Genomic DNA, 21,531 nt, shown 5'->3' with positions numbered 1-21,531 from the left:
GAGGAAAGTATAGACGTCCAACCTTCTGCCGGTCCTGATGAAGTTTATTCTGCGTTCCTTTAAATTGAGCGTCACTAAATGGCAGACCGCAGGCCAGACCCAGTGACCGATCTGTCCGGACCGCCGCGGCCACGCCGTTCAGATGCCTGTGTGTCCTCTCTTCCCTTACCAACTTCTCTGGTTAACAAGCTGCCAATTGGTTCCTATGTGGGGGGAGGGGTCCTAGTAACAATGTCAACTCTCATTCAGTATTCCATGATGTGGTGAGGATGAGTATGGAGGCCTCGGACTCTGCAGCCAGATCAGGGCTTGGCAACCTTCTCCACATCGAGCGTCACTTTACCAGCGCTAGACAATCGCGTGTCAGAGAGTAATACCGCGCTGTACATGTATGGACTGGTGGTCGCTTTTTATGCACTGCCTTGTTCTACTGATAATGGCAACTATACACCTCCTTCAGGTCGCCCCAGTTCCTGCACCTTCACCTCCTTCAGGTCATCCCAGTTCATGCACCTTCACCTCCTTCAGGTCATCCCAGTTCATGCACCTTCACCTCCTTCAGGTCGGCCCCAGTTCCTGCACCTTCACCTCCTTCAGGTCACCCCAGTTCCGGCACCTTCACCTCCTTCAGGTCGGCCCCAGTTCCTGCACCTTCACCTCCTTCAGGTCGCCCCAGTTCCTGCACCTTCACCTCCTTCAGGTCATCCCAGTTCATGCACCTTCACCTCCTTCAGGTCGCCCCAGTTCCTGCACCTTCACCTCCTTCAGGTCGGCCCCAGTTCCTGCACCTTCACCTCCTTCAGGTCGCCCCAGTTCCGGCACCTTCACCTCCTTCAGGTCGGCCCCAGTTCCTGCACCTTCACCTCCTTCAGGTCGGCCCCAGTTCCTGCACCTTCACCTCCTTCAGGTCGCCCCAGTTCCGGCACCTTCACCTCCTTCAGGTCGGCCCCAGTTCCTGCACCTTCACCTCCTTCAGGTCGCCCCAGTTCCTGCACCTTCACCTCCTTCAGGTCGCCCCAGTTCCGGCACCTTCACCTCCTTCAGGTCGCCCCAGTTCCTGCACCTTCACCTCCTTCAGGTCGCCCCAGTTCCTGCACCTTCACCTCCTTCAGGTCGCCCCAGTTCCTGCACCTTCACCTCCTTTAGGTCGCCACAGTTCCTGCACCCTCACCTCCTTCAGGTCGCCCCAGTTCCTGCACCCTCACCTCCTTCAGGTCGCCCCAGTTCCTGCACCCTCACCTCCTTCAGGTCGCCCCAGTTCCTGCACCCTCACCTCCTTCAGGTCGCCCCAGTTCCTGCACCCTCACCTCCTTCAGGTCGCCCCAGTTCCTGCACCCTCACCTCGCCCCAGTTCCTGCACCCTCACCTCGCCCCAGTTCCTGCACCCTCACCTCGCCCCAGTCCCTGCACCCTCACCTCGCCCCAGTTCCTGCACCCTCACCTCGCCCCAGTTCCTGCACCCTCACCTCGCCCCAGTTCCTGCACCCTCACCTCCTTCAGGTCGCCCCAGTTCCTGCACCCTCACCTCCTTCAGGTCGCCCCAGTTCCTGCACCCTCACCTCCTTCAGGTCGCCCCAGTTCCTGCACCCTCACCTCCTTCAGGTCGCCCCAGTTCCTGCACCCTCACCTCCTTCAGGTCGCCTCAGTTCCTGCACCCTCACCTCGCCCCAGTTCCTGCACCCTCACCTCGCCCCAGTTCCTGCACCCTCACCTCGCCCCAGTTCCTGCACCCTCACCTCGCCCCAGTTCCTGCACCCTCACCTCGCCCCAGTTCCTGCACCTTCACCTCCTTCAGGTCGCCCCAGTTCCTGCACCTTCACCTCCTTCAGGTCGCCCCAGTTCCTGCACCCTCACCTCCTTCAGGTCGCCCCAGTTCCTGCACCCTCACCTCCTTCAGGTCGCCCCAGTTCCTGCACCCTCACCTCCTTCAGGTCGCCCCAGTTCCTGCACCCTCACCTCCTTCAGGTCGCCCCAGTTCCTGCACCCTCACCTCCTTCAGGTCGCCCCAGTTCCTGCACCCTCACCTCCTTCAGGTCGCCCCAGTTCCTGCACCCTCACCTCCTTCAGGTCGCCCCAGTTCCTGCACCCTCACCTCCTTCAGGTCGCCCCAGTTCCTGCACCCTCACCTCGCCCCAGTTCCTGCACCTTCACCTCCCTTCAGGTCGCCCCAGTTCCTGCACCCTCACCTCGCCCCAGTTCCTGCACCCTCACCTCGCCCCAGTTCCTGCACCCTCACCTCGCCCCAGTTCCTGCACCCTCACCTCGCCCCAGTTCCTGCACCCTCACCTCGCCCCAGTTCCTGCACCTTCACCTCCTTCAGGTCGCCCCAGTTCCTGCACCTTCACCTCCTTCAGGTCGCCCCAGTTCCTGCACCTTCACCTCCTTCAGGTCGCCCCAGTTCCTGCACCTTCACCTCCTTCAGGTCGCCCCAGTTCCTGCACCTTCACCTCCTTCAGGTCGCCCCAGTTCCTGCACCCTCACCTCCTTCAGGTCGCCCCAGTTCCTGCACCCTCACCTCCTTCAGGTCGCCCCAGTTCCTGCACCCTCACCTCCTTCAGGTCGCCCCAGTTCCTGCACCCTCACCTCCTTCAGGTCGCCCCAGTTCCTGCACCCTCACCTCCTTCAGGTCGCCCCAGTTCCTGCACCCTCACCTCGCCCCAGTTCCTGCACCCTCACCTCGCCCCAGTTCCTGCACCCTCACCTCGCCCCAGTTCCTGCACCCTCACCTCGCCCCAGTTCCTGCACCCTCACCTCGCCCCAGTTCCTGCACCCTCACCTCGCCCCAGTTCCTGCACCCTCACCTCGCCCCAGTTCCTGCACCCTCACCTCGCCCCAGTTCCTGCACCCTCACCTCCTTCAGGTCGCCCCAGTTCCTGCACCCTCACCTCGCCCCAGTTCCTGCACCCTCACCTCCTTCAGGTCGCCCCAGTTCCTGCACACCCCTCAGAGGTGAAGGAAGGACAGAGCAATAGAAACCCAACAGAGGGTCCAATCCTTCAATATTCCATTGATAACGGAAAATGTGTAATATGTTGCTACTTACCAGTTCTTAGATGGGATGGCTGCATTTTTTATTTTTTTTCCTTTTTGTCTTTCATCTCCACCTGGTGATCCTGCCAGTAACACACTTCCTGTCTTAGGCTGACGACGCTCACTGGCTGTGCTGTATCTATGGAGGAGTAGCGTTGTCATCCTCATACAGGACTAGGGGAAATAAACACCTCCCCCTCAGTACCATGATAAAGATCTGTATTGGTGATCACAAAAGAGATCCAACCTTGATTGAGAGAAGCGTTCAGCTCACAGGAAGTGATGAGCACACTGAGTTTTAGGCAGGATGGACTGGAATAAAATAATGTCTATAACTAGAAAAAGGAAACCAATGCAGCCACCGCATCTAAGGCCTGGTCTTGGGTTCAGTGATTAGTGATGTGACCTTTTCTCTCCCATATTATATTCCTAAATCCATCTTTTCTTTCCCTCCGCAGATTGTCCCGGAGAACCATGCCCGCGGTTTATGGCCTGCATCCAGAGAGCAGTGAATCAAGGAGCCAAAGTCCCTTCTGGTAACCTGCAGTGCCCACCTCCCGAGTAACATCCTGTGCATGGGGAAGATTCCGATCCTGGCTGTCAGGTCCCAGCCCGTCTCGCCCTCCCGAGGAGTCCTTGCATGGGGCGGCATTGCCGAGCCTCACCTCAGCAGCTGTTGATGTGGGCAGGATGAGTGCTGCGCCATGATGATGGCACGGAAACAAGATGTGCGCGTGCCCACCTACAGCATCAGCGTGGTGGGCCTGTCCGGCACAGAAAAGGAGAAAGGCCAGTGTGGCATCGGCAAGTCCTGCTTGTGCAACCGCTTCGTGCGCCCCAGCGCAGACGACTTCCATTTGGACCACACGTCCGTCCTGAGCACTAGTGACTTCGGAGGCCGAGTAGTGAACAATGACCACTTCCTGTACTGGGGGGATGTCACCCGTCAGCTGGAAGACTGTGTGGACTGCAAGGTGCACGTGGTGGAACAGACAGAGTTCATAGACGATCAGACATTCCAACCTCATCGCAGCACGGCCCTGCAGCCTTACATCAAACGAGCCGCCTCCACCAAACTGGCCTCGGCCGAGAAGCTCATGTACTTCTGCACGGACCAGCTGGGCCTGGAGCAGGACTTTGAGCAGAAACAGATGCCCGAGGGCAAACTGCAGCTAGACGGCTTCCTTCTGTGCGTAGACGTGAGCCGCGGGATGAACAGGAACTTCGACGACCAACTAAAGTTTGTCTCCAACTTGTACACCCAGTTGGCCAAGACCAAGAAACCCATCGTGCTCGTCCTGATGAAGTGCGACGAGGGCGTGGAACGCTACATCCGTGATGCTCACTCCTTTGCCCTCAACAAAAAGAACTTGCAGGTGGTGGAAACCTCCGCCCGGTCAAACGTCAACGTGGACTTGGCTTACACCGCTCTCATCCAGCTCATTGACAAAAGCCGCGGCAAGTCCAAGATCATTCCCTACTTTGAGGCTTTGAAGCAGCAGAGCCAACAGATCGCGGCGGCCAAGGACAAATACGAATGGCTGGTGGGCCGCGTGGTGAAATCGCACAACGAGACTTGGCTCAGCGTTAGCCGGCGCATGCAGAGCAGCAACGAATATCAGGATTACGTGTACCTGGAGGGCACAGATAAAGCCAAGAAACTGTTCCAGCAGCACATCCAACGGCTCAGACAGGACCACATCGAGCGTCGTCGCAAGGTCTACTTATCTGTTCTACCACGTGCTTTAGATACCCTTGTGCCTGACCTGGATGAATTGGATCACCTCAGCTGGCCCAAAGTTGCCAATTTGCTGGAGACAAAGCCTGCCTTCTCCCAGTGGTTTGTGGTCCTTGAGGACATCCCCTGGGACCTAACCACTCACATAGATAACATGGAAGACGATCGTATACCTTATGATATGTTGGAGACTCCCCCTGCTGCGGATGCCTATTACACACACCTGGAGAAACTGAGGAATGCTAGAAAGAAGGAAGTCATGAAAAAAGCCTTCAAAGAAAACTTGACTTTATCTCCGTTTATCACGCCGGGTAAACCCTGGGAGGAGGCCCGCAGCTTCATTATGAGCGAGGAGTTCTACCAGTGGCTGGAGGAGCCCGTATACATGGACATTTATAGCAAGCACCAGAAAGAGCTCATTGACAAAGCCAAGGAAGAGTTCCAGGAACTGTTGTTAGAATATTCAGAGCTCTTTTACGAATTGGAGTTGGATGCCAAGCCGAGCAAAGAGAAAATGGGGGTGATCCAGGAGGTGCTGGGAGAGGAACAGAGGTTCAAAGCCCTGCAAAAACTGCAAGCCGAAAGAGACGCCCTGATCCTCAAACACATTCACTTCGTCTATCACCCCACCAAGGACACTTGTCCCAGCAATCCTGCATGTGTAGACACTAAAATCGAGCAGATTCTCAGTTCCAGGTGCACTTACCCCTACGACCGCCTTTACAAAGATCCCAACGTGGATCGAATCAATTTGGTAATCCTCGGTAAAGATGGACTGGGGAGGGAGCTAGCCAACGAGATCCGCGCCATGTGCACCAACGATGACAAATACGTGGTCGACGGGAAGATGTACGAGTTGTCTTTGCGTCCCATCGAAGGAAACGTGCGACTCCCTGTCAACTCCTTCCAGACCTCAACCTTCATGCCCCACGGGTGCCTCTGCCTTTACAACTCCAAAGAGTCCCTCTCCTACGTGGTGGAAAGCATTGAAAAGAGCCGGGAGTCCAGTCTAGGAAGAAAAGACAACCACCTAGTGAACTTATACCTAACGTTAATCTTGGTCAATCGAAGAGGAGACATGAGCGGAGAGACCGCGCAGAGCCTCATCCATCAGGGCAAAGAGATCGCCACCAGGCTGCAGTGCGAACTCTTAGACGCGGCGTCCACCGGCTTGGGCTACGGCCGCAACATAAACGAGAAACAGATTACCAAGATCCTACGCGACCTGCTGGAATCCAAGCGCAATCAGAACCTCATTACCACCACGCCGAGCATCAAGGATCTGGTGGACTGCGATCTGCGGATTGTCATTTGCCTCATGTGCGGAGATCTCTTCAACATGGAGGATGTGCTGAACGCCCTCAAGCCTCACACCTACCGCCCCTCGCAGTTCGGAATTGGGCTCTCCGTGCTACTGGACTTGCACATCGGTAGCCAGAAGCGCCGCTTGGAGCTGCTCATCTTGTCCTATCATGCCTCCTTCAACATCCGCAAGACGCGACTGGTACACGGCTACATGGTTTTCTATGCGGCCAAGCGCCGCGCCTCACTGGCCATGTTGCGTGCCTTTCTGTGCGAAGTGCAGGACATCGTCCCCGTTCAGCTGGTTGCTCTGACCGAGGGCTCGCTGACGGTCCTGGACAACGTGACCAGAGAGCAGCTGGTGGAAGGAGAGGAAATTGCGCAGGACATTGAGGGCAAGTTCCTGATGTTGCCATGCGGCCCTGGGCAAGCCAAGATGGACATGTTCTTCCCTTTCTTCAAGGACGTGATGGAGAAGAAAGTGATCATTGAAGCTTCACACATGTATGACAACACAGCAGAAGCATGTAGCACTACAGAAGAGGTCTTCAGCTCGCCTCGTGCTGGGTCTCCTCTCTGCAATTCCCACTTGCCTGATTCGGAGGATGACTTGGACCCGTCTCCTCAGCACATTCTACCTAGAGAGGACCTGAGCATTGCTGCACCTACTAGAGACCATTCTAAACTGGCCAGAGAACTGGAGGACAACGAGAACCTTCCCTTTATCTCTGTCATGAGCACCTTAGAGAGCAGATTCAACAACAAGGTACCTCCACCCCTCAAACCAAAGCCCCCCATCCCATTTGATATCTCCAAGCCAGACCTGTCCTACCTAGATCCGGGCTCCCGAGACGGTCACAGGAGGTCCTTATCGTCCATCACCTGGCCTCCGTCGGAAGCCTTCGATCCTTCGGATTACGCCGAGCCTATGGATTCTGTGGTGAAACCCAGGAACCCGGAGGAAAACATTTACTCTGTGCCTCACGACAGCACGCAAGGTAAAATCATCACCATCCGTAACACTAACAAGCCGCAGTCCAACGGCAGCGGCAACGGTTCCGATAGTGACATGGACACAAACTCTTTGGAGAGGGCGAGAAAAGCATCCATAGTGACCAAACCAGTCCTGTACCGGACCAAGTGTGCCAAACTCGGCAAGTTCTCCAGCTATCGCAGCAGCCTGAGCGTGGGCAGCGATGACGAGCTTGGGCCAATCAGGAGGAAGGAGGACGAGATCGGAACCCAGGGGCCAAAGGACAACACTACAAATTCCTATGAGGCCGACGGTGAGGATCCCAGGAAGAGGAACATCCTGCGCAGCCTTCGAAGGACCACTAAGGTAGAGTGGACAATACTTGTGGTGTGAAATGTCGTGTGTGTGCTTTACATTGAGGCGACACTCGCACAACTTATGTTCAAAGAAAGCAGAAGTGGGATCTTTAATGTGCCGAAAATAATAATCACAAGATCATTATGTATCTATTCACTTGCCGACCGCAATTATATATACGTTGTGGTCTGCAAGTGGTGTACCGGAGGTATCGCCCGTCACCCTGGTACTGTGTTGTTTTGTTTTTTTTCCAGCAAACTGCTGGCCGGGTAATACCAGCCCCCCCCCCCCCCCTCCTCCCGCCGGTCTGCTCGGGCTTACCATAACCGCCGGTTCACCCGAGAAATGGTGCGGCTGTCTGGTCCCATAGTAGATCAGAGCATTAACACTCTTTAACTCTATGGCCTTGGAGGACTGGAGCGACGTCACGCATGACACCACTTCCGGTCCAGGCTTAAAGGAAAAAAATATTAGTGACGGATCAAAAGTTTTTTTTTGATCTTTTGCTCTTAAAGGTAAAGAGGAGCCTTTCCCCCCATAAAGAGGAGCCTTTCCCCCCATAAAGAGGAGCCTTTCCCCCCATAAAGAGGAGCCTTTCCCCCCCATAAAGAGGAGCCTTTCCCCCCATAAAGAGGAGCCTTTCCCCTCATAAAGAGGAGCCTTTCCCCTCATAAAGAGGAGCCTTTCCCCCCATAAAGAGGAGCCTTTCCCCCCATAAAGAGGAGCCTTTCCCCCCCATAAAGAGGAGCCTTTCCCCCCCATAAAGAGGAGCCTTTCCCCCCCATAAAGAGGAGCCTTTCCCCCCCATAAGGAGGAAAGAGCCTTTTCCCCCCATAAGGAGGAAAGAGCCTTTTCCCCCCATAAGGAGGAAAGAGCCTTTTCCCCCCATAAGGAGGAAAGAGCCTTTTCCCCCCATAAGGAGGAAAGAGCCTTTTCCCCCCCATAAGGAGGAAAGAGCCTTTTCCCCCCCATAAGGAGGAAAGAGCCTTTTCCCCCCCATAAGGAGGAAAGAGCCTTTTCCCCCCCATAAGGAGGAAAGAGCCTTTTCCCCCCCATAAGGAGGAAAGAGCCTTTTCCCCCCCATAAGGAGGAAAGAGCCTTTTCCCCCCCCATAAGGAGGAAAGAGCCTTTTCCCCCCCATAAGGAGGAAAGAGCCTTTTCCCCCCCATAAGGAGGAAAGAGCCTTTTCCCCCCCCATAAGGAGGAAAGAGCCTTTTCCCCCCCATAAGGAGGAAAGAGCTTTTCCCCCCCATAAGGAGGAAAGAGCCTTTCCCCCCCATAAGGAGGAAAGAGCTTTTCCCCCCCATAAGGAGGAAAGAGCCTTTTCCCCCCCATATGGAGGAAAGAGCCTTTTCCCCCCATAAGGAGGAAAGAGCCTTTTCCCCCCCATAAGGAGGAAAGAGCCTTTTCCCCCCCATAAGGAGGAAAGAGCCTTTTCCCCCCCATAAGGAGGAAAGAGCCTTTTCCCCCCCATAAGGAGGAAAGAGCCTTTTCCCCCCCATAAGGAGGAAAGAGCCTTTTCCCCCCTATAAGGAGGAAAGAGCCTTTTCCCCCCATAAAGTGGAGCCTCGGAGCCTCCCCCCCCTTAAAGTGGAGCCTCCCCCCCCCCATAGAGAGGACCAGTCATCCTTATGTTTACATTCCTCGTACTGGGTATAAAAGTCATAAAAAAATTAAGTAAATAATAAAATAAATGTCAAGTGCCCCCCCCCCCCCGCTGCGCTCACCACCAGAAGCGAAAGCATACGTAACTCATGAGCGCATATGTCAACGGTATTTGAACCACATGTGAGGTATCGGTGCAAATGTTAGAGTGAGAGTAATAATTCTGGCCCTAACTCCTCCTCACACCGGAAAGGAGCAAGCGCCCGCTGCGCAGCGTGTACGAGCGCCAGCACGGGGATTTGTGTGTGTGTGTGTGTGTGTGTGTGTAAACACAGAAATCCCTTTGCTGTCAGAGGCGACATGTTTTTGTTCCTACTATGTCGGAACAACGATATGTCTCCTCTCCTCAGTCTTATCTCCATACAGTTAGAACACACTGAGGGAATACACCATTAACCCCCATGGGCGCTCCCTGGTGTTAACCCCTTCCCTACCAAAAAAGCGACAATTTTTGAAGAAAAAAAAAGCATTTTTGTTGCTTTTTGCTATAATAAATATCCCCCAATATAATATATAATAAAACGTTTTCTTTTCCCTCAGTTTAGGCCGATATGTGTTCTACATATTTTTGGTAAAAAAAAAATCGCAATAAGCGTTTATTGATTGGTTTGTGCAAAAGTCATATTGTCTACAAAATAGGGGATAGTTTTATAGATATATATATATATATATATTGTGTCTGTAACATGGCGGTCAGATTGGACACACTTGGTGCGATTTATTTATTTATTTATTTTTTGGGACCAGTTTATACAGCGACCAGTGCAATTAAAAATGCACTGATTACTGTGTAAATGTGACTGGCAGTGAAGGAGTTATCCACTAGGTGGCGCTGTAGGGGTTAAGTGTCTCCTAGGGAGTGATTCTAACTGGGGGGGAGGGGCTGTGTGAGACACGACACCGATGACAGGGAGCAGACGATCGGTGTCCTGTCACTGGGCAGAACGGGGAGATGATTGTTTACATCGGCATCTCCCCCGTTCTTCCTCTCCGTGAGACGATCGCCGGTGTCCCCGTGGACATGGAGACCGCGGTCACGGAGCTCCAGGCGGGTGCCCCCCGCAAGCCGCCTCTTAAAGGGCAACGTACAGCTACGTGATTCTCCCGCCGTATATCTGCTTGAGGTGGTCGGGAAGCGGTTAAAGTGCATTATTCACCCCCCCCCCCCAAAAATTGCTTTTGCAAATGCGTTGTGCAAATACAGTGTAAAATAAAAAATTGCATCGATCACCATTTTATTCTCTGGGGCCTCTGCTAAAAAAAAATGTATAATGTTTGGGGGGTTTATAAGTAATTTTCTAGCAAGAAATACAGATTTTTGCATACAAAATCAAACAAAAAGTGCGAGAAAAAGACGAGCGGATTTCCACTTTTTTGTAAACCTTATTCAGTCTTTTTTTCACAGTCTGAACTCCACTTTAAAGTGGATAATAAAATGAACAAAGTTATTGTTTTGTACAAATTTGTTTAGAATCACCCTCAAGGTAAACATTTTAAAGCCACCACAGAAAATCCATGCTGCTTGGATATAGCAGCAGTGAATTTATCTCTACGTGTTTCACCAATATAAGGCTTCTTCAGGAGTCTTACCAATACGCCAATTTAAAGCGATGTTCCACCCAAAAAAGCAAACAAATGTAAAAGCCGGCAGATACACATACTGCTAGCTTTTAACAATAGGACACTTGCTTTTCTTGCTCTCTCCACTGCCGCCGCCATTGCAGGTAAGGGTACCCGGCAGTGTAGCCTTATGGCTTCACGCCAGGAACCCTACTGCGCATGTGCAACTCCCCGATCCTCTCTCCTACTGGCCCGGCAACAGGGAGGGAGCCCCAGCCGTGACGCCTGTTATGTAACTATGTAACGCGGTTAACGAGCGTTTTGAAAGACAAGCAACAGTTTTTTTTATTATTTTTTTACTCTGACTTGGTTTGCGAGTGTCTCGTAAAACGAGAAGAATTCAAGCAAATGGTGTGCAGTACCGCATATGGCCAGAGGTGCGGGGGCGCCAGGGACACACAGAATTGGTTCAGAGCCGTTCTGAACTACTCGGGATCAATCGGAAATACTCTGTGTTTCCGAGTTCAGCCGAGTATTTCTGAGGCTCTCCGGCGCCCCACCCCCCACCTATGGCCACATGCGGCATTGCATGTAATTAGGGCTGCAATGATTAATCGATAATAAAAAATAGTTTTCATTATTGATTAGTTGGTTATCATCCTCCTGTCTGTCTGAGTACAAGGCGCCGCCGAATGTTACGAGGTACATCTGCGCCTCTCCTCTGCGCCTCTCCTCTGCGCCTCTCCTCTGCGCCTCTCCTCTGCGCCTCTCCTCTGCGCCTCTCCTCTGCGCCTCTCCTCTGCGCCTCTCCTCTGCGCCTCTCCTCTCCCGCTGATCCTCTCCCGCTGATCCTCTGCGCCTCTCCTCTCCCGCTGATCCTCTGCGCCTCTCCTCTCCCGCTGATCCTCTGCGCCTCTCCTCTCCCGCTGATCCTCTGCGCCTCTCCTCTCCCGCTGATCCTCTGCGCCTCTCCTCTCCCGCTGATCCTCTGCGCCTCTCCTCTCCCGCTGATCCTCTGCGCCTCTCCTCTCCCGCTGATCCTCTGCGCCTCTCCTCTCCCGCTGATCCTCTGCGCCTCTCCTCTCCCGCTGATCCTCTGCGCCTCTCCTCTCCCGCTGATCCTCTCCGCTCCGCCCGCTGCTGCTTTGAGGGAACAGAGAGGCGAGAAGCAGCCGCGAGGAATCGGACTGCCGCGCTGCACACTGACTTCCGGAGATGCACTCCACCAGAAGTGATACGTTGCATTTCCGGGCGCTGATGTCTTAAATCGGCTCGATGTGGATGCAATGCAGGGGATTCGCCGCTTTGGGGAAGAGTCTGCCAGAGGCAGGTCGGGCTTGTTTAGCAGCACAGCGGCGGTGAGCGGACTACCTCGCTAGCTGGTTTAGTATTCTCTCTATGGAGTCAGAGGACATACCTGTGGGTGGAGCGCCCACCCAAGCTGAACCGGCTACTCACAAATTGTATGTTTTCATTTGTAGTGGCGTGTACGGCAGTATTGGTAAGACTCCTGAAGAAGCCCTATTTTGGTGAAACGCGTTGAGCTGAATTCACTGCTGCTATATCCTATCAGCATGGATTGTTCTGTGGTTATTTTAAAATGTATACCTTGAGGTAGAGCTGCGCGATTCTGCCTAAAAGCAGAATCGCTTTTGGTTTTTTTTCTGAATTGATCGCGATTCTCCCGGCATAACGTCATCTTTCACATTAACCACTTCCGGACCGCCGCACACCGATGTACGTCCTCATTTTGGGGATGGATATCGTTATGGCAGCAGCTAGCTGCCATAACCCCCGGTGTCCCCGTGTTCGGCTGGCGATCCAATACGTGCTAAAAGTGATCTCTGCGGCGGATTCGCCACGAGATCACATTTATCGGCGGCGTGAAAGGGTCCCACCCCCACTCCTGCCGCGCTCCGGTGCCCTCCGCCGCTTACTGGAGCCATCGGCAGCAGCGGAGGCGAACGTGTCCTTCTCTGGGCTGTGCGTGGAGATGAGTGAGGAGAAGATGACCCACCCGTCTCCATGACACTGCAGGGCGGAAGTCACGTCAAAACCTCACTTCCGCCCACAGATCTTAAAGGGCCTTTTTTTTTATTTTTTTATTTTTTTTTTTTTTTTTTTAAACCAGTTCCCGACCAGCGCACGCCGATGTACGTTGGCAGAATGGCACGGGCAGGCAAATGGGCGTACCTGTACGTCCCTTTTAAATTTGCCGCCCTGCCATTGCGAGAGCGGCGGGCGTGCTCGCGTGCTGGTCGGGACCCCCGTGAGTCCGGTCGCGGGTCTCGATAGCCGCGGGCATACCCGCGATCGTCTCACGGGGCGATTGAACGAGGAAATCCCGCTGTAAACATCATCTCCCCGTTCTGCCTAGCAACAAGTGACGCTGATCTCTGCTCCATGTGATTGGAGCAGAGATCAGTGTTCACTAAATGAAAGCCTAACACACCCCTAGGAACACTTAACCCCTACACTGCCACCCACTGGTTAACTCCTTCACTGCCAGTGTCATTTACACAGGAATCACTGCATTTATATAGCACTGATTGCTGTATAAATGACAATGATCCCAAAAATGTGTCAAAAATGTCCGATGTGTCCGTCATAATGTCGCAGTCACAATAAAAATCGCTGATCACCGCCATTACTAGTAAAAAAAAAAATTATTAATAAAAATGCTATAACACTATCCCCTATTTTGTAAACGCTATAACTTTTTTGCTCAAACCAATCAATAATCGCTTATTGCAATTTTTTTTTTTTTTTCAAAAAATATGTAGAAGAATACGTATCGGCCTAAACTGAGGGGAAAAAAATGTTTTTTTTATATATTTTTGGGGGATATTTATTATAACAAAAAGTTTAAAAAAATGCGTTTTTTTTTTTTTTTCAAAATTGTCGCTCTATTTCTGTTTATAGCGCAAAAAATAAAAACTGCAGAGGCGATCAAATACCACCAAAAGAAAGCTCTATTTGTGGGGAAAAAAGGTTGTCGATTTTGTTTGGGAGCCGCGTCACCACGACCGCGCAATTGTCAGTTAAAGCGACGCAGTGCCGAATCGCAAAAAGTGCTCCGGTCTTTGACCAGCAAAATGGTCCGGGGCTGAAGTGGTTAAAGCGGAGGTCTGCCCTAAAGTGGACCTTCCGCTCATTGGAACCCTCCCCCCCTCCGGCGCCACAATTGGCACCTTTCAGGGGGGAGGGGGGTGCAGGTACCTGTACAGTACAGGTATCTGCACCCACTTCCGGCGTAGATTCTGCAGAAGCCACGCCCCTTTCCAGCAGAATCCACGCCCCTTTTTGAAGGTCCCCCGCTGCCTGCTGGGAAACGCACAGATCCCAGAGGCAGCGGGTCCATTCTTATTGCGCAGCGCGACTCGCGCATGCGCAGTAGGGAACCGGGGAAATGAAGCCGAAAGGCTCCACTTCCTGATTCCCATACCCAAGATGGCGGCGGCAGCACCCGACAGACAACCTAGAGATCGGCTTCGGGTGCCGACATCGCGGGCGCGCTGGACAGGTAAGTGTCACTATTTTAAAAGTCAGCAGCTGCAGTATTTGTAGCTGCTGGCTTTTAAAAAAAAAAAAAAACGGCGGACTCCCGCTTTAATATTCATATACATTTTTTATTTTTTTTGCATTTTAGTGTAAATGAGATTTGAGGTCTTTCAAATGCATTTTGGGGGGGAAAAAAAATACACTAAATGATTTAAAAAAAACTAAAACAGTAAAGTTAGCCCATTTTTTTTTTTTTTTGTCCAAAATTTTGGCTACCTGTTTTTTATTTTCTAGGCTGCTTGCACACTGGAGCGGGGAGGCGCTGACGGTAAAATGCTACAAGTTTTAGCGGCGCTTTACTGTCATTTTAGCGGCGCTATTCGGCTGCCAGTGGCGCACATATAACCCAGCTAGCGGCCGAGGAAGAGCTTAAATGCGCCCGTGAAGCACTGCTGCCAAATTGCATTGCATGCACTTCGGCAGTGGTGCCCATTAATATCAATGGGCAGGAGTGGTGGGGGAGGGGTATACACCACTCCAAACGTGCCGCTTGCAGGACTTTTTTTTTTTTTTTTTTTTTAACGTCCTGCCAGCGCATCGCCTCAGTGTGACAGCACTCGGGGCTTCCACACAGACTGCAGGGGAGCCGTTTTGCAGGCACTTTATAGGCGCTATTTTTAGCCCAAAAGCGCCTAAAAAAAAAAACGCCCCAGTGGGAAAGGTGTCTGTTAGGTTTTATGAGATGAAGGGGGATAACAAAAAAAAAATTAAATTAAATTAAAAAAATCTGCCTAACATACCGGCCCAAAAAAATCGTCATCATATATCGGCCATCAGCCGCCATGATTTCTAAATATCAGCATCGGCCATATGGGGCGACCTCTAGTCCTGGCAGTCTGCCAAGTTTAGAACTCCAAACATTGTAACTAACTTACTTCTTAGATCAAAGGGATAGAACTTCTGTGTAAACAAATAATCTGGGCAGTCTGCCAAGCCTTCAACCACTTGTAAATGCAGGAAGATTAACCACTTAAAGGGATTGTAAAGTGATTTAAAAAAACAAAAACAAATAACAAACATGTTACACTTCCCTCCACTGTGCAGCTCGTTTTGCACAGAGTGGCCCCCGATCCTCCTCTTCTGGGGTCCCTCGGCAGCTGTCTCTGCTTCCTCCCGCAGGTACTTCTCACGTTCATGTGAGCTCCCTCCGCATAGTGAGAAGCACCTGCGGGCGCGCTCCCGTGATACAGCCGGTGGCTATACCCGCTCGTTGTATCGCACGGCCCCGCCCCACCCCGGCGCTCCGCGTCATTGGATGTGATTGACAGCAGCGCGAGCCAATGGCTGCGCTGCTTTCCATCCATCCACTCCAGCCAATCAGCGGCCAGGCTGAACAGTGGAAAGGACGTCGGGGGACGAGCGCGGGACTTTCAAGGGGTGAGGTAAGTAAAACGGGGGGGGGGCGCCGGGACTGTCAGATGTTTTTTCACCTTAATGCATTAAAGCGGGACTCCGCGTTTTTTCTTTTTTTTAAAAGCCAGCAGCTACAAATACTGCAGCTGCTGACTTTTAAAATAGTGACACTTACCCGCCCAGCGCGCCCGCGATGTCGGCACCCGAAGCCGATCTCTCGATCGTCTCTCGGGTGCTGCCGCCGCCATCTTGGGTATGGAAATCAGGAAGTGGAGCCTTTCGGCTTCATTTCCCGGTTCCCTACTGCGCATGCGCGAGTCGCGCTGCACAATAAGGATGGTCCCCGCTGTCTCTGGGATCCGTGTGTTTCCCAGCAGGCAGCGGGGCACTTGCGGAAAGGGGCATAGATCTACGCCCCTTTCCGCAGAGCTATCCCGGAAGTGGGTGCAGTTACCTGTACTGTACATGTACCTGCACCCCCCTCCCCCCTGAAAGGTGCCAATTGTGGCGCCGGAGGGGGGGAGGGTTCCAATGAGCGGAGGTCCACTTTAGGGTGGAGCTCCGCTTTAAGGTGAAAAAACATTTACCTTTACAACCCCTTTAACATTTAACATTTAAATCTTTTTCTGACACGTCTTTCTTAAGTTCAAATCAATATTTTTTGCTACAAAATTACTTGGAACCCCCAAATAGATATATATTTTAGCAGAGACCCTGAGGAATAAAATGGCAATTGCTGCAATATTTTATATCGCACTGTATTTTACCCGCAGTCTTTCTTTCAAATGTAATTTTTTGGGAAAAAATGCTTCTCAATAAAAAAAATAAAAATAAAAAAAACCAAACCGTAAAGTTAGCGCAATTTTTTTTGTTTTAGGCTGGGTTCACACTGCTGCGGGGGGAGAACCGGATGTGATTCGCACAGCAAATCACATCCGATCTCCGTAGCGCTGCGAGTTCAGCCATACAGATAGTATACAGATAGTATACAGATAGTATACAGATAGTATACAGATAGTATGGCTGAACTCGCAGCGGTCCCGCAGCAAACTCGCACGGGACCCTTTTTTGGGTCCGCAACGGAATCGGATCGCATGGGGGTTCACACCATGCGATCCGATTCCTGTGCGAGTCGGCAGATCGCACTGCGATATGCCGACGGATCTGGGGGTGTCATTAACATAACATTGACACCCCCAGCCGTCCGCATAGGGCAGTGTGAACTGCCGGCGGGAGGTATGCGATGCGGGAAAACGCCGCGGATTCGCGGCGTTCCCGCATCGCAGCAATGTGAACCCGGCCTTAATGTGAAACCAGAGAGAGAATGGTGATCTGTCTTCTAAGCAAAAAAAATTGTGATTCTCATTTTAGCCAGAATCGCGCAGCTCTAATGTGAGGTATCGCCGCGATCGGTAGAGCGAGAGCGATAATTCTGTCACTAGACCTCCTCTGTAACTCAAAACTGGTAACCTGTAGAATTTTTTTTTTTTTTTTTTTAAACGTCGCCTATGGAGATTTTTAAGGGTAAAGGTTTTGTCGCCATTCCACGAGCGGGGGAGCAATTTTGAAGCGTGACGTGTTGGGTATCAATTTACTCGGCGTAACATCATCTTTCACAATATAAAAAAAATAAAATTGGCTAACTTTACTGTTGTCTTATTTTTTTAATTCCAAAAAGTTTTTTTTTTTTAGTGCATTTGTAAGACGGCTGCACAAATATGGTGTAATAGAAAGCATTGCAACAACCGCCATTTTATTCTCTAGGGTGTTAGAAAAAAAAATGTATAAACATTATAGGGTTCCAAGTAATTTTCTCGCAAGAGGCTCTGTCTTTAACCACTTAAGGACTGCCTCACGCCGATATACGTCGGCAGAATGGCACGGCTGGGCACAGGCACGTGATTCTTTAAGTGCCCAGCCGTGGATCGGGAGTGCGTCGCCACGCTCCCGACCCGGTCCTGTGCTCCGTGGCCGCGGGACCAGCGGACCCGATCGCCGATGGTGTCCCCATGCTTCCTAGTGTGGCTGTCGCCGATCATCTGTTCCCTGTTCTAGGGAAAGACAATCGGTGACTTTGCAGGCCACGCCCCAATACAATAAAAATAAAAACATGTAAAGTCATACATAACCCCTACACTGCCACCCACTGGTTAACTCCTTCACTGCCAGTGTCATTTACACAGGAATCACTGCATTTATATAGCGCTGATTGCTGTATAAATGACAATGGTCCCAAAAATGTGTCAAATATGTTTGATGTGTCCGCCACAATGTCGCAGTCACAATAAAAATCGCTGATCACCGCCATTACTAGTAAAAAAAAAATATTAATAAAAATGCCATAAAACTATCCCCTATTTTGTAAACGCTATAATTTTGCGCAAACCAATCAATAATCGCTTATTACGTTTTTTTTTTTTTTTTTTTTTTTTAAACAAAAATATGTAGACAAATGCATATCGACCTAAACTGAGGAAAAAAATGTTTTTGATATATTTTTTTTGGGGGGGGGGGGATATTTATTATAGCAAAAAGTAATGCATTTTTTCAAAATTGTTGCTCTTTTTGTTTATAGCGCAAAAAATAAAAACCGCCGAGGTGATCAAATACCATCAAAAGAAAGTTCTATTTGTGGGGGGGGAAAAAGACGTCAATTTTGTTTGGCACCCATGACGCACGCCCGCGCAATTGTCAGTTAAAGCGACGCAGTGCCGAATCGTAAAAAAGGGGCCTGGTCCCTTTGGCTGCAAATTGGTCCGGGGCTGAAGGGGTTAAAACAAAAAAATTGGGCTAATTTTACTGTTTCAGTGTTTTTTGTTTGTGTTTTTTTTTTTTTATTAATTGAAGTGTTTATTTTCCCAAACGATTGTGTTTTGAAAGTCCGCTGTGCAAATACAGCACAACATAAAATATTGCAGCAATTGCCATTTTATTCCCGAGGGTCTCTGCTAAAATATTTATGATATTTGGGGGTTCCAAGTAATTTTCTAGCAAAAAATATATTGATTTTAACTTGAGAAACAAGAGTCGGAAAAAGATTTAGACTTTAAATGGTTAAACTTCCTGCTTTTACATGTTGTTTAAAAACTTGGCAGACTGGGGATGTTTTCTTTACACACAGAAGTTTATTCCTTTTTTTTTTGGATCTATGAAGGAAGAGTTGGTTACATTGTTTCATGTTTAGAACTTGGCAGACTGCCGGTGTTGTGACAGATACAGACCGCCTATCTAAAAGTGTCCGCCCCGTACTGCGCAGGCGCAGCGTGGAGCAGAAGGAGATTCGGAAACTTTCCGAAGATGAACGGCGCCTGCGCCCTGAGTCCGGGTTCTGCCCCACCATCCACGTGGACCTAGGGCCGCACATATCAGAGGGCCCCTCGCTTCGCTCAACTCTTTTTATTCTAATTCTATGTCAACTTGGATGGCGGGGCTAAATCCTGGACTCAAGGCGCAATTTTATTTATTTTTTATTTTTACTAAAACAGAAGGTTTTATTCTGAATGAAATCGGATAGTTGATGCGCCGAATGTTTTCTTTTGACAGCTGAGTGAGCAGATAAGTCTCTCCACTTGTTATATGAAAGAATCGGAAAACTCTGCAGTAGAGATCATCGGGGGGTTGAATCGAGATCACTATTTTATTTTTTAACGATTAATTGTGCAGCTCTATTGTTTAACAATTTGTACACTCAAAGAAATTATTTTATTATATACAGAATGTTCTTGTGAATTGTTTTGGCAAAAAAATCCCCGTTTTCTGCTTTCTTCTTTGTATTTATTTGGGATTTGGTGCCTGTTGATCCCCCGGACATCTTTCTCTATACTATAGAAGTTTTGTAGTTCCACTTTCAGTGCCAGTGTTCTGCCATATAGTGTCCGGGCCGTACTGCGCATGCAGAGCAGACGAAGCTTTGGAAAATCTCCGAAGCTGAACGGTGCCTACGCCGTGAGTGGATGTGGTAGCCCCACCATCCAAGCGGACATAGGGTTGTGAATATTAGAGGGCCCCTCGCTTCGCTCGCCACGCTTCGGGCTCCGCCTCGCTGCGCTCGGCTCTTTTATATTCCTACTCTATGTCCACTTGGATGGTGGGGATAGAACCCGGACTCACCGCGCAGGCGCCGAACATACTCGGCTATTTTCGGAATCTGTGTTGCTGTGTACTGCGCATGCGCACTACACAGAGGACACTATCCGATGGAGGACGTTATTTGACAAGACACCGGCCCCCGCAGACTTTATTTGGAGAAAGCTCCACCCACGAGGAAGCCGTATCTTCGGTCTTTTAGATTAATTCAGGAGGTGGAAGATGTGAGGGGGGAGAATGAAGAGGGGGGGGGGATTTGTTTTTAAGCTTTTTTTAAAGGATGGTTACACTGGAGTTCCACCCAAAAATTGAACTTCTGCTGTCTAGACCCCTCCCCCACCCTCCGGTGTCACATTTGGCACCTTTCGAGGGGGGGGGGGAGGTGCAAATATCTGTCTAATACAGGTATTTTGCTCCCACTTCCAGCGAAAGTATCTCCCGCGCTCTACGCCGCACCCGGCCCCTCCTCTGCCGCCGCCCCCCCCCCCCCCCCCCCCCCCTGAAAGGTGCCAAATGTGACACTGGAGGGGGGGGGTGGGTTCCGAAAAGCGGAGGTTCTATTTTTGTGTGAAGCTTCACTTTAATTTAAAAAAAAGTAAACCTGTTTTTCCTCGCCTGCTCTGTGCAGTGGTATTGCACAGAGCGGCCCCCGAGCCGCCTCCTTCTCAGGTCCCCCCAGCCATGCTGCTCCTCCTCTTCTCGGGTCCCCCCGGCCATGCTGCTCCTCCTCTTCTCGGGTCCCCCCGGCCATGCTGCTCCTCCTCTTCTCGGGTCCCCCCGGCCATGCTGCTCCTCCTCTTCTAGGGTCCCCCCGGCCATGCTCCCTCCTCCTCTTCTCGGGTCCCCCCGGCCATGCTGCTCCTCCTCTTCTCGGGTCCCCCCGGCCATGCTGCTCCTCCTCTTCTCGGGTCCCCCCGGCCATGCTGCTCCTCCTCTTCTCGGGTCCCCCCGGCCATGCTCGCTCCTCCTCTTCTCGGGTCCCCCCGGCCATGCTCGCTCCTCCTCTTCTCGGGTCCCCCCGGCCATGCTCGCTCCTCCTCTTCTCGGGTCCCCCCGGCCATGCTGCTCCTCCTCTTCTCGGGTCCCCCCGGCCATGCTCCCTCCTCCTCTTCTCGGGTCCCCCCGGCCATGCTCGCTCCTCCTCTTCTCGGGTCCCCCCGGCCATGCTCGCTCCTCCTCTTCTCGGGTCCCCCGGCCATGCTCGCTCCTCCTCTTCTCGGGTCCCCCCGGCCATGCTCGCTCCTCCTCTTCTCGGGTCCCCCCGGCCATGCTGCTCCTCCTCTTCTCGGGTCCCCCCGGCCATGCTCCCTCCTCCTCTTCTCGGGTCCCCCCGGCCATGCTCGCTCCTCCTCTTCTCGGGTCCCCCCGGCCATGCTCGCTCCTCCTCTTCTCGGGTCCCCCCGGCCATGCTGCTCCTCCTCTTCTCGGGTCCCCCCGGCCATGCTCCCTCCTCCTCTTCTCGGGTCCCCCCGGCCATGCTCGCTCCTCCTCTTCTCGGGTCCCCCCGGCCATGCTCGCTCCTCCTCTTCTCGGGTCCCCCCTGGCGATGCTCCCTCCTCCTCTTCTCGGGTCCCCCCGGCCATGCTCGCTCCTCCTCTTCTCGGGTCCCCCGGCCATGCTCGCTCCTCCTCTTCTCGGGTCCCCCCGGCCATGCTCGCTCCTCCTCTTCTCGGGTCCCCCCGGCCATGCTGCTCCTCCTCTTCTCGGGTCCCCCCGGCCATGCTCCCTCCTCCTCTTCTCGGGTCCCCCCGGCCATGCTCGCTCCTCCTCTTCTCGGGTCCCCCCGGCCATGCTCGCTCCTCCTCTTCTCGGGTCCCCCCGGCCATGCTGCTCCTCCTCTTCTCGGGTCCCCCCGGCCATGCTCCCTCCTCCTCTTCTCGGGTCCCCCCGGCCATGCTCGCTCCTC

General features: G+C 52.1%; 1 protein-coding gene across 1 annotated transcript in view; it reads left to right on the top strand.

The window, feature by feature from the left end:
• Positions 1-3,488: 3,488 nt before the first annotated feature.
• ARHGAP35 (Rho GTPase activating protein 35) overlaps positions 3,489-21,531 on the top strand; it is a gene marked incomplete at its 5' end in the record, with an annotated part of 36,338 nt that continues 18,295 nt past the window's right edge. Inside the window, 1 exon segment of the mRNA XM_077463216.1 lies at positions 3,489-7,409. Coding sequence (XP_077319342.1) covers positions 3,735-7,409 — 3,675 coding nt within the window.

Source organism: Lithobates pipiens, unplaced genomic scaffold (assembly GCF_037356315.1).
Source record: "Lithobates pipiens isolate NorthernLeopardFrog02 unplaced genomic scaffold, aLitPip1_a1.2 Scaffold_3, whole genome shotgun sequence".
NCBI classification, from domain to species: Eukaryota; Metazoa; Chordata; class Amphibia; order Anura; family Ranidae; genus Lithobates; species Lithobates pipiens.
The sequence above is the reverse complement of the archived record's forward strand: the minus strand, read 5'-3'. Positions and strand labels throughout refer to the sequence as shown.